Source organism: Lissotriton helveticus, chromosome 3_1, assembly GCF_964261635.1.
Source record: "Lissotriton helveticus chromosome 3_1, aLisHel1.1, whole genome shotgun sequence".
Lineage (NCBI taxonomy): Eukaryota > Metazoa > Chordata > Amphibia > Caudata > Salamandridae > Lissotriton > Lissotriton helveticus.
Window position 1 is genome coordinate 218,530,106 of NC_136061.1, and position 12,748 is coordinate 218,542,853.

Genomic DNA, 12,748 nt, shown 5'->3' on the forward strand with positions numbered 1-12,748 from the left:
TACTCGATTCTCACCCACCTGCTGCAAAACAATCAATAGATGGAGTCAATGCCCTTGCGCACTATCACCAAAGGTAGGAATCATACGATCTTGTGACACAAACAACTTCCTCTAAGAAAAACCACTTGTAATTTTCCGAGCCCAACACTCGATAGCGGACTTATGCACAGCATGTAAATCTACAGCACTACATGCAAATAACAGATACTTACTGGGTAAGTAACATAATTCTTAATTTATGCACATTTTCCTTTTGATTAACTTGTAAATACCGTTATGAGTATTGAGATGACTACTTACAGGCTTCCTAATGTACTATTTTTAAAGCATAGTTGTTTTCTTTTTTGATTCAGGAATATGTGCTATATTTTGAGAAAAATAAGCCATGATTCCAAATGAACAACATGTATACCTCCTTGCTGCATTTCATCTCTGCCATTTTACATCTCTGGGGTGAATTTCTCAGTCTAGTGTCCCTTTTCACGCTATACCCTACAGCATGTCCGTTTGATTTACCCATACTATTAATTATGTATACAATTTAGCCTACATGATTAAGGACAAGTTATTCAATCAATTAAAGATTTGGAGATATTACTACCTTTCTTGAAAAGTAGTTTAATTTCCAGGTGCATTTGCTGTCTAGCTTAAGCTACACGAGAATAAAGTGATTACAGCTAAAGCAGATTTTTTTTATCAATCTTGAATGTGATCTGGCGGATCCTGATAATCTCGTTGTCATTAAGACCCCGCTTCACCATAACCTCAAAGTGGGTGTGAGCCTCATGAAAACCCTAGTCAAACTACAGTACTGTACTGTACCATCTTTCTTCTTTATCTTCCACACTACTTTACAGCAGCTCCTAAAAAAAACTAAAATGCCATCTTTGCTTCCTGGAATTCTGGTACAATATACCAATGATCAACCATGCACATTTCTGATTCAGTTTAAAACATATATATATATCCATGACTTTGCCCTGTAATATCTAGCTGCTCCCTCGGGAAATTGACTATTGGTTAAGTTGCAGCGCTTGGTACCTGGAACCCTACTTCATATCTTGGTTTAAACACTTAACACCTTGCCTGCGGCGCCGATTCATGCTCATCTTGGGTTGCAAGATTGTGCTGGATTACATCTACAGATTTCGAAGACAGAAAGATTTTGAGTGTTTTGAACTGAAACAGTTTCATTTTATCCCTGTATATGTTCTAGAATTCGCTCTTATCCGGGCCCAACTGCATTAAACTCTAGTTGAATTTTGCACACCCTGCCAAGTTATTTTTCCTTCTCACTTCCTAATTTCCTCTTTCTGTTGTTCTCTTTCCACAGCTTAGAAGAAGACTTCATCACTTGGCGGGAACAATTCTGGCCGGCAGTCTGTGAACACTTTGGTGTGGAGGCAACAGGAGAGGAATCCAGGTGAGAGCAGCATACACATCATGTGTGACTACTGTTGTTTGCTACTGATGTCCCAGGACCACCAGTACTATTACTATCAAATGTTATTACCAGCTTGCTCTGTGTAGGCATTTAAATGTTTCTTGACAGATTTAGGTCTTTGCCAAGGCATAAGTTAAATCTGTTTACTATGTGAGGAGCAGCCAGAGGCAGTATTTCTTACAGAAACCTGGCTCCCTGGGGATTCCATGCCTGACATACTTCAGGCATTACCAAACAGATATAATATATCCAGAAGTTATCGGCTATAATTAGCTAGGAAACTTTTAGGTGTGTCTTTACTCCTCTCAATATACCAATTTGAAAACGCTCTTCTTTTTCTATCTATCTTTGAAAAAAAACACATCAACAATCAGCTAGCATTATATTTGGAACAATGTGGTTGGTTCCAGATGGTTTTTAGGCCGGGATATTCGACAGAAACAGCGTTATTAGGACAGAAATAGCGTTATTAGCTGTCACTGAAAAACTGCGATCAGGGAGGCTCAGCTGCAGTAATATTGCTGGATGTGAATGCAGCCTCTGACACTGTATAACATCCAGTCTTACTTCAAAGGCCGAAGCAGGTAGGTGTTGGTAATCTTGCTTTGAACTGTCTTGCATTGTTTCTAGAGTGAAAACGTTTTCATGATTTTGAGAAGCCGTTAAAAGGTGTACTGCACGGATTGTCTCTGAGCACTATTTATTTTTAATTCTTATTTTTAGAGTTTTCTATAGCGCGAACAAGACCCAGGGTAGGGTATCAGGGCGCTTTACATATAGAGCAAGGTGACAAACATTTAATGAAAACACATTGTATAACAAAGAAAAGCATAAAAGTAACAGCATATAGTAAAAGGGTACGGGTGGATTGCAGCATTTAGCATTGTTCTGAGCATTGAAAACAAGTTCGAGTTCATATAAGTCTTAGCTTATTTTCATTAACTCGAAAGTAGAGGTAATTAGGAGATTGTATAGCTGGGGTTGTCTTAATTTACTTCTGTTCTAAGGGCAGACATTAATTACGACCACTGTACACACTTTTTTACGCAGAAAGACTCAGGCCTTGCTCTGTGCTGGAAACGTTGCAACCCTGGATCAGCAGGACACCACCTAGGTGGGTCCCACAGTAGACGAGCTGAGCAGATTCTGGCTGACCGATCACAGGTGGCGTCTCCATCCCAAAGTGGCACAGGGCTTCTTCGGCCAGTAGGGTTTGCTCTGACTATGCTCTGACTATTTATTCAGAGTTTTATATAACGCGAACAAGATCTTTGCAGATATCAGAGCGCTACACAGAGGCAGGGGGTGAACAGGAGGGTGACTAAGATTAATATTAGGTACAGTATAATATTCAACATAGCTTTCATGTGCTGATAAAGTAACAATAAACAGTCAAATAAAGGTTAATATAAGACGGTACAGAGTCTTTGGTCCAACTATAAAAGAGATCAGGCGAGCTAGGCTATAAGGCTGGCTTATACCACTTTCTAATAGTTACTGAGAGACCATGGGTAGGGACATCCAGTTTCAACAAACTAACGTGTACAATATGGTAATAGGTAGTGGGTGAGTAGTATAAGAGGCTCGCAATCAAGTAAGAAAATGATATCATTAGACGTTAGACAATGAGGTAGCCAGTGTTACACAAGCGGTGTAAAGTCTCTGATCCAACAGCAATAAAGTTCAGGTGAACTTGGCCATAAGGATGGCTTTCACCTCTTTCTTGAAGAAGGCAGTGGAGGAGATAAGCCTGGTTTCAGGGGGGAGTGCATTCCAGATCCTGGGTGCCATTCCTGAGAAGGAGCGTTTGTAAGTTTTTTCCTTCCGGAATCTGCGAGGTTTCAGGAGTAGATTTTTATTACTTCTATTGGATCTCGACCCTCCTGATATAGTCAACTTTTGAGTGAGGTAGTTGGGTGCCTTGTGGTGTACGGCCGAGTGTGCCATAACAGCAATTTTCAGCTGTATTCTGGCTTCAAAGGGCAGCGAATTCAGTGATTTCAAATCCGGGGATATATGAGAGTGTTTTCTTGAGCCAGTAATGAGTCTCGCGGCAGCGTTCAAGGAGGCTCTTAAGGGTGCAGTTGTTGCTAGAGGGAGTCCGCTGAGGGCCACAATTCCATAGTCTATGCGGGGTATGACTAGGGCTTGTACAGCAGTTTGGAAGTCTTTGACAGGGAGGAAGGGTTTAAGTTTCCTTAGTGTGTTGATTTGGAAATTAGCTCCTTTCGTTGCTTTGCTAATGTGCTGTTGCATGTTTAGCTTTGCGTCCAGTGTGATGCCTAGGGATTTCACAGAGTCCACGATGGTGGGTCGGACATTGAGTGCTGTTAGGTGATTGAGCCAGGTTTGGGTGGTGGTAAATTTCGCAGGGGGTGATATCAGGAGGAACTCAGTTTTCAGAGCATTTAGTTTAAGGTGATTATCGGCCAACCATGATTGGGTGTTTCTAAGTGTGTAGTTCAGGAGTTTGATATCTTCCGGGGATTGAACCTTCAGGTAAAGTTGAGTGTCATCGGCATACATATGGAAGTGTACATTGGATGCTTGGAGCAAGGTGGCAAGTGGTTCCATGATGAGGTTAAACAGTGTGGGTGAAAGGGAGGATCCTTGTGGAACGCCTAAGTCTACTGGCACAGGTGAGGACAGCACATTGTTGATCTTGAACTTCTGAGACTGGTTATGTAGGAAGGAGGTGAACCATTTGAGAACAGTCCCGGATAAGCCCATTCTAGTGTTTAGCAGCTCCAGTAGGTTCTCATGTTTGACCGTGTCAAATGCTGATGAGAGGTCAAGAAGGATGAGGAGGCATGAATCATTGCGATCAAGAATTTGGAGGGCGTCATCAATTATGTGTGTCATGGCCGTTTACGTGCTGTGTTTCGCTCGGAAGCCTGATTGATGAGGGTTGAGGAGGTCGAACTGGTCAAGGTGTTTTGTTAGTTGGAGTTGTACACATTTTTCCAGCAGTTTGGCCAAGGTGGGGATATTGGTGATAGGGCGGTAATTGTTTAGGTCAGACGGGTCAGCTGTAGGTTTCTTGAGAATGGGCGTGACTTGCCCAACCTTGAGGGAGTCAGGAATGAGACCTTGTTGAAGGGAACTGTTAATGATTTTGGTCCAGAGTGGGAGGAGCATGGGGGTGAAGTCTTTTACAGCATTAGCCGGTAGGGGGTCTATGAGGTGATTAGAGGGCTTCAAGGTGCCGAGCAGTTTGTGTATTGCTTCTTCAGAGTAGGTGTCGAAGGACGTCCAAGATGCGCTATTTTTAGGATGCGTGTTAGGCATTCTGATGTGGCTAGGGTATCGGCTTGCATCATTGAGGAGGTCAATTTTTATGTTGTCCGTCTTTAGTTTAAAGAAAGCAGAAAAGTCTTCACTGAGTGGGATATCGCCTGTTGTGTTGTTTGGTTGTAAGGGTTGCGACTTGGTTTGAGTTTTGACTAGTTCGAACAACTTTCTTGGTCGGTTTTTCGCTTGGTCAAGCTGGAGGCTAAAGAAGTCAGCTTTCGCACGCTTGATTTTCCTAAAGTAGGCATTTCTCTTGTTCTTAAGCGTTTTGCGATGCAGTGTTGAGGGGTCAGCTCTCCAAGTGCGCTCTGCCAATCGCATAACACGCCTGTCTTCAAAGAGTCTGCCGTCATACCAAGGGTTCGAGTTCTTGGTGGAGACTCTCTTTAGTTGCAGTGGGGCGGCTTAGTTGATTAATGAGTTCATAGAGTCGAGGTAGAGGTCGGTCAGTGATTGAACATCAGAGGCGCCAGCAGGGGGAAGGAGAAGACTGTAGGTGTGGGGAGGTAGGGAGTTGGGGTTAAGGTTCTTCATGTCCCTTTTCCAGATCTTGGATTTGATGTGTTGAGCCGGGGTAGGTTTGACTTTTTCGTTGATAAAGAAGGTGATGATGTGGTGGTCTGACCAATCACAAGGTTGGATTGCCCCCGGTTGGGTAGAGTCCTCTTTGGCGATGATCAGATCGAGTATCGAACCTTTATCGTGTGTTGGGCTGTTGCATATTTGGGTGAGGTCAAGTGCATTAAGGAAAGTTTTGAGACTATTCACCACTGCGTCTTTCTGGTCATTCCAGTGGAGATTGAAGTCACCCAGGTAGATTTGGGTGATCTGCCGGCCAGCATTGGAAGTGATCGTGTCCATAAGTTGTTGGGTGAAGATGAGGTTGTCCCCAGGCGGGTGATAGATGAGATGTAAGGCACATACTGGTTTGCCCTCGCTTGAGATATCGAGGCTGAAGAGTTCACAGGAAGTGAGGGAGGGGGAGGTGATTTTGGTAACGGAGAGGTTGCTCCTGAAAATGCATGCGATTCCCCCGCCCGTCTTGCCGGTCCTGTCGAGTCTAATGATGTGGTAATTGGGGGGAACTAGTATGTCCATAAACGGCGTAGAGGCTTCAGTTAGCCATGTTTCAGTCAAAATGGTTAAGTCAAGATCCATTGATGAAACGAGATCCGCAATGTCGGAGGAATGTCTCTGGGCCGATCTGCAATTTAGTAGGATGCATTTGAGTCTGGGGGTGAAAAGGGTGGTCGAGTGTTCTAGAGATAGTGGGACTTTTCTGAGGTTGTTGGGGACGGAGCTTCTGTTACTTAGAGTTGGGTGCCTATGGGGATTTGTGAGAATTGTGGGTATGGGGAGGTGTGTGGAGGTAATGTGTTTAACCGGACCTGGGCCAAAAGAGCGAAGGAGGGTGCATAAGTCGTGGTCCGACAGGGAGTTAAGGGCACGCCGGGGGCGGTGGGTGTTGTTGCGGGCGGGGATAGTGGGCCAACGCGGAGAGAATTGAGTGCGATGGCCAGTGGGGAGAGTGTGATGTTTGTTGGATACGGAGGTGGTCGTTGTAGGTCGGGGTAGTCTGGGGAATGTGTAGAGAAATTCTTTGATGATATGGAGCTCATCTTTGACTTGTAGGAGGGTGGATAAAATCAGGTCCAGAGATGGATTGGGGCTAGTGTTTGTGATGAGCGAGTGGTTGAGTGGGGAGCTGGGGAGCGAATTTGGGGCAGAGGGGTGAGATATGCTAGCGTTAGTGGAGAGCACATTGATGGGCTCTGCGGTGGAAGTGGGTGGGGTGGTATTCGATGGGTGAGAGAATTTAAGGTCGAGGGGTGTGGGTGATGTAAGGGGAGGGTGGGAGGTAACGGTGGGGTCGTCATCGATGGGAGGCGGCGCCGGTGAGCTGGGGGGTGATTGTAGGCTGAAGACAATAGGGGTGACAAGAGGGTAGTGGGGGCTGAGTGTGGGGGGGGAGAGATGGGGGTGTTAATGTATGGGAGGAGGCGTGTTCTGAGGGACTAGTTGGGAGTGTGGGGGAGTGGGGAGTGAGAGTGGGGGGGGGGATAGAATGGGGGAGAGATCTGCCGCGGGGAGGGGGAGGAGGTGTGCGGTGGGTGGAAGGGGGGGTGGGGGTATGAGACATGTATGAGGGGGAATGATCTTTGTCAGTGAATGAGGGGTGTGGGTGGGTTACGTCGGGTGTGTGACTATCTATAGCACTGGGGGTATGGGGGAGGAGTGTGTCATTCCGCTGTTGCAATGGGCAAGGTAGGGTATGTTGAGTATTGGAGATGGGAAGTGTTGCGCAGCTTGATGTGTGCGGAGTGGAGGTCCGCCGTTTGGCGATGTGTTCTAAGAAGGTAGGGAATAGGTTGTCGAGTCGGTCAAGGTTCCTATCAGTGGCTTGGAGTAGAATGGTTCCATTGTTGTAGATGGTGATGGTGGCTCTGCCTGGGAAAACTTGGGAGGGTGTGATAGAAAGCGTTAGGCCATGAGCGGATTTGCTGGTGGTGTGGATAGTGAGAATGGAGAGGAATGCTTTCCTCCATTGTGCTCTACGCAGGGTGTAGAAGATGATATCATTGTTCGTGGCTCCGTTAATCAGTGAAAAATAGGTGTCCACACACGGGGTTTCAGGGTGTGCCTTCAGGAAGTTGTGTTTGTGGCGTTTGGTGTTTTTTTTGGAGAGCTCGGGTGGGTAGATGATTTTGTAGGTGTGCTCGCCCATGCGTTCCATGGTGGAGGAGGCGTAGGTAAAAGAGGGTGGGAGTACGTGGGTGAGTTTGTGCGGTTGCAAGGCTGCAAGCCTAAGTGGACTTAGGTGTGGGCAATAGGTGAGGATGACTAGTCCAAGATGGCCCCCGCGGTGGAGGACTGGTCAAGATGGCCACCAGGATAGTAAATAGGGAGACAGAAATAGTAGTCCTTTCTCTATTGTTGATGTGCCTTAGAGAGACAAGAGGTAGTCCTTTCTCTATAGTTGATGTGCCTTAGAGAGATAGGGGCAGGTCGCGTTAGTCCATCCTCTGTGTTGTTAGGTGGGGAGGGGAGAGATTAGATTCTATGCTGCTCGGAGGCGAAGAGGTAGACTTATCTCTGTTTTGGTGACCTGTGACCACGTTGGTATGCAGCTTCATGGTCATCTGGTGGGCAGTGGAGGCGATTTATGGCTCCGGTATATGGCCCCCGCCATCTTAGATGAAAGAGTGAGACGAGTAAAAGAATCGCATGCCGCGTGGATAGTTTGCAAGCAGATAAATTTGTAAGAGTTAGGGCAGAGAATGCCGTGCTGGCTTGATTAGGATAGAAATTAAATAAAAAAGTGTGCATGTAAATACCTTCAGGGCTGTCAAGCTGCACTGAGGCTGTTCAGAGTCAGATGCTAAAAACGCATTTGTGAAAGAGACAATTCCCATTTTCCTGTTAACTGCTCATTAAAAGTAGGGAGAACTCCAATGCTGTATGCTTGTTTTCTTTTATTTAGCACGTTTCCAGGGGGGGGGCGATGCTAATAGATGCCTTGCTTTCGTGTACAGTCACAGCGCGCTCCTTCCAAGGACCACCGAGCCGTGAACTAGCCGACCCGCTGCCCTACTCCTCCATCCAGCCCCGAGCCCCAGGATGCTTCGTTGCTGTACAATCCCTCCAGCTCACTGCAAGCATGCAGTCCGACGAGAGAGGGGGGTCGGGTGCACCTCTGCTGCGATCTGCCCAGCCCCAGACCTCCAACGCAGGGGACAGTCCTCCGCAGTCTTTGTAGCGCTTCGCCGCCCTCAGCGCCGGGACTCTCGGAGGTCAGAGGCTCCCAATCGCTCCGCTCTGCTTCGCGGCGCCCACAAGCAGCAGCAGGCAGCGCCTCACAATGCCTCCCACAATGCGCCTCACAGTGCCTCCCACAATGCGCCCACAAGCCGTAGCAGGCAGCGCCTCACAATGCCTCGAGGCTGCACACTCCCGGCTGCACGTCAGTGACTGCGACCCCGGTGATCAGACTAAATCTGTTTACTGAAACAGTGTCAAAATGTTCGTGCATTGAAGTCTTTATTGCCCTGGACCTGTCCCAGAGAGGTGGTAGCCAAAGCCCCTGAGAATTTGCCCTCTTGTTGGTATACCCTTTTGAGAGGACGTCGTGTCTCAATCCCAGAGCAGGGTCATACACACAAATTTCCACAACCTACACCTCCATGGATATTGTGCAGCTGCTATTAAATGCTTTTGATTGTTTTCCTCTTTCCTACATTGCCAACACTCTGTGAGTGAATAGCTGGCAGTGTTATCTGCCTTTAATCACTTGTTTCCCCAGACAAATTAGCTGTCTACAACACAGGGCGGTTGTGACTCCTTTTCATGTCAGCCAATCAGTGGCTCCATCGAATCGACCCTAAAAGGGCACTACGCATCAATATTTACTGCACAAAGAGCTATCCAGTGGCAAACAAGCTCTTTGTAGGGTTTTCTGGACTGTCTAAAGTAAAGGATATGAAGAAGAGGACCCTGTCAAGGTAGATAGTCCTCTGTATCAAAATATGTCATGCACTGACCAGGAAACAAACCTGTGAAGGCCTAAAGGCTCATTCCCCCAGAGCCAAGATCACCATGTCTGCATTGGTGCAAATGGTACCTGTTTTAGACATTTGTCATACCGCCACGTGGCCATTCACGAAGCACTGTTGCCTTGATTGTCTGATATGGTGGGAAGGTTGCTTTTACCACTCTGTTCTGCAAGACGTTTTTAGTCTGGATCCACTTCCCAGAGCTCTCCACCTTTTTCTGAAGTACCGTTATGGTATCTAGTCTAAAGGAGGTCTGTATGCAGTTATAAGTATCCAGCAGAAGAACAAGTTAATTGTTTTCAGTAACATACTTCCTGTTGGATACTGTAGCCAAAGGAAAAATACACACATCCTCATCTCCACCACTCACTGTGGGGTAGCCACTTTTTAGCATTGAAAAAAGTCCCAAGTTAGGAATCAACGCCCTGTTCTCAAAAATTTGTTGAATTGTTCTGCATTTAAGAGTGGGGAAGGAGACAGAGTAAAGAAACTGACTTAAACGTTGCATGCCTTGCTCTGTGACTTTTGGAGTGGTACGGAGTCTGGGAGCCAGATGGTGCTACCTTCTAGCACATGGGAACATTGCTGGAAAACCTCTCTATCTCAAAAGGTAAAGAATCTGAGATTACGTAGAGTATCCACTAGAAAGTGTATTAACAAAGGTAAGTAATGTGTGCTTTTGTACTTTTTCTTGTATTGTTAATTGCACCAGAATGCTTTTGAATATCTTGCTTAGTACTTGTTTGTTTTCTCATCCTGAATGGTTAAATTGAAGTCAAATGATGCATTAAATGTGTAGTGTTTTTGATTATATTTTGAAACTGACCCTCATCTGCTGGTGTTTCTCCCCTATGGCCTCCCACAGTATTCGTCAGTATGAGCTGGTGGTACAGACAGATGTGAACATGAACAAGGTGTACACCGGAGAGATGGGCAGACTGAAGAGCTATGAGACGCAGAAACCGTAAGTAGTATTGCCTGACAATGAGAGTAGCCAATCTTCTAGAACCTTAAGCAAGACCTACTGCTACTATACCACTGTGCTCTCTATCAGCCTCAGGTTCTTGAACTCCCACTCTAAACTAGTTTGTGTTTGGGATGGTCCCAGTCTTGCCAGCGCATTCGGGCTTCTTTTGCCCCCTTACACCTTGGACAATTGATAAATCAGTTCAGGTCTATTGTTGAAGGAGAAAGTTGAGTAATATTCGTAGTTTCCAACAGAGACCAAGGTGCTGGAAGTTCGTTCTTTTTCTGTAAAAGAAAGCTAGATACGAGGCTAAAGACTACTCTAGCAGCCACTGTGTTTTATGTTGAAGGTTTATGAATTTCTGAAGGATGCACATTATTTTTGACTTCCTATCCTTTCAAGGACACAGTATGGTTGTCGAAGGGTCATTTCAGCATGGAACATTCAATGAATCAGATTCCAGGTGATCAATTGACGGGTGCATTTGGTGAATCATAACGAGCTCCCTGTGAACATCAGATGCTCCCCGACCCTGCACGCTTTCAGGAAGGACCTCAAGACCTGGCTTTTCAACTGATCCGTAGCGTCCTGCCCCCCCCCTCCTCCTGTACCCCTCCCTGTACCTTCTCAGAGCACCTTGAGACCCTCATGGGTGATTAACGCGCTTTACAAACCCCCTGATTGATTGATTGATTGATTGATTTATAACTGTGACGCAGGGATACAGTACATCCTGAAAAACAAATTATTTTAGCTGCTCAGTGTCTGTTCAGGCTGAAATGGGCAGTCCATGTTGAACCTTTCGTGAATCTATGCAGGCAGCAGATTGTGTCTTGCACCTGCCTCCGCAACTGTTTCTCTGTGGTACTCTGGATGATGGTCTTTGCTGGTGCCTGCTCAGAAGTATTCATTTTCCCACTCCTCCCTCGCTGTTTTGCCACCCACGCATCTCTGCCACGCCACACATTCTAGAGGTCTTGCACGTCTCTGGAGGTAATATTGTTTTCACACTGGATAATCTTGAGAACATGGCTGTCTCTCCCACAGCTGTGCCTTGCTGCATGCTGTCCTCCCCCTTTTTATTCCTATAATGACATTCCTGTAAGAAACTAAAGGATGCACCTCTTGGAAAAAAATGCCATGTTTATGAGGCTATATTTTGGTGATCTAAGAGCATAACATAGGGAAGGAGGATGCAGCTGCTCATACTGGATATACTGGACAGTGTGTGTGTAATACTTGCATATATGAGAATGGTGGAGGTATTGCTTTTGTATCATGGCTACCAGACGTGGAAGGATTTTTTTATATTCTTTAATCTTAAACTGTTCAAGGTAAAGGTCCTACGTAAATTCTGAAATTCTGATAGAACACATGGAAATACTTATTGGTCTACCTCTGAGAGCCAGGGTCACGGCCCCCTTCCAACTGTACAGCACACAGTGCATGTAGAACTCCCGATTCTACCACCATATCAGGTTGATGAGTTCAATGTTAAGGGACTTGCACCACTTGTATAGCCTTTTGAGGCTTTGACAAGCTCTTTGCAAATGAATACGCAAAGTGAAAAAAATGAATTCAACAGTAAACTGTCTAGATAACTACCCAAATTAAGCTGTGTCCAAAGGGATCCGAGAATTGCACTGGCTGCCCGTCCAGGCAAGGGTACAATTCAAGACCTTCTGTATTGTCCATAAGACCCTCCGCAGGACTCAACCCAGTATATTTCAACAATCGAATTAGACAGCAGGTTCCTCAGCGCTGTCTCAGATCATCGACTGCTCATTGTTGGTCATCCCCAGAGTGAAGAGCGTAAAGTGGGGTCAAAGAAGTTTCCTCCACCTGGCACCTAAACTTTGGAACACTCTGGTTTTGAACTTAAGATGCCAAACAAACAAACAAATATTCAGAAAGGTGTTCAAAACTTGGTTGTTCGCACCCAACTCCTAATCTCATGTTGTCCCCTTTGTTTTAGGATTTGTCAGCTCTAGCGCTAAGACGCCTCGGCATACACGCGCTTTATAAAACCCTATTTCAATACATTTCATAACTACGGTCACTCCTTACATGAACCTCAAAGTTCTCTGCATAGGTCCTCTTAGTAGTAGATGAGGAAAGTCTGGGGGTTTGGAGTAAACTGTCCTTTTAGAACATAATCACATTACCATAAGGAAGAGCACAAAACGTCTGTTTCAGACTGTCCAACTCGGACCATAGATTTGTTTTCAGCATACAGAGTAGAATTAAAACATCAGTTACACAGAAATATGATACAGATAAGACCATTATGTTTCTCAGCACCACATGACTTTGGTGCACTTTTGAGTGTGATGCATTGATTTGGCGTCCTCATCATCAGAAAGTGTTTGCAACAGTGATACTGATATGTGCTCCACAATTTCTTTTCTTTTGTTTCATGCAAGGTTAATATCACAATTTGTCAGTGACCATTCAACTGTGGGCATAAGTCAATACCCTGTTGACGGCATGTACAGC

At 45.7% G+C, this 12,748-nt stretch overlaps 1 protein-coding gene across 3 annotated transcripts in view; it reads left to right on the top strand.

Moving 5' to 3' along the window:
- Positions 1-12,748, top strand: part of POR (cytochrome p450 oxidoreductase) — a 479,949-nt gene that overhangs the window by 383,037 nt on the left and 84,164 nt on the right. For all 3 annotated transcript variants that reach the window (XM_078679631.1, XM_078679630.1, XM_078679632.1), the window contains 2 exons: positions 1,334-1,423; positions 10,151-10,249. In XM_078679631.1, the coding sequence (XP_078535757.1) occupies positions 1,334-1,423; positions 10,151-10,249 (189 nt within the window). The remainder of the gene's footprint in view (positions 1-1,333; positions 1,424-10,150; positions 10,250-12,748) is intronic.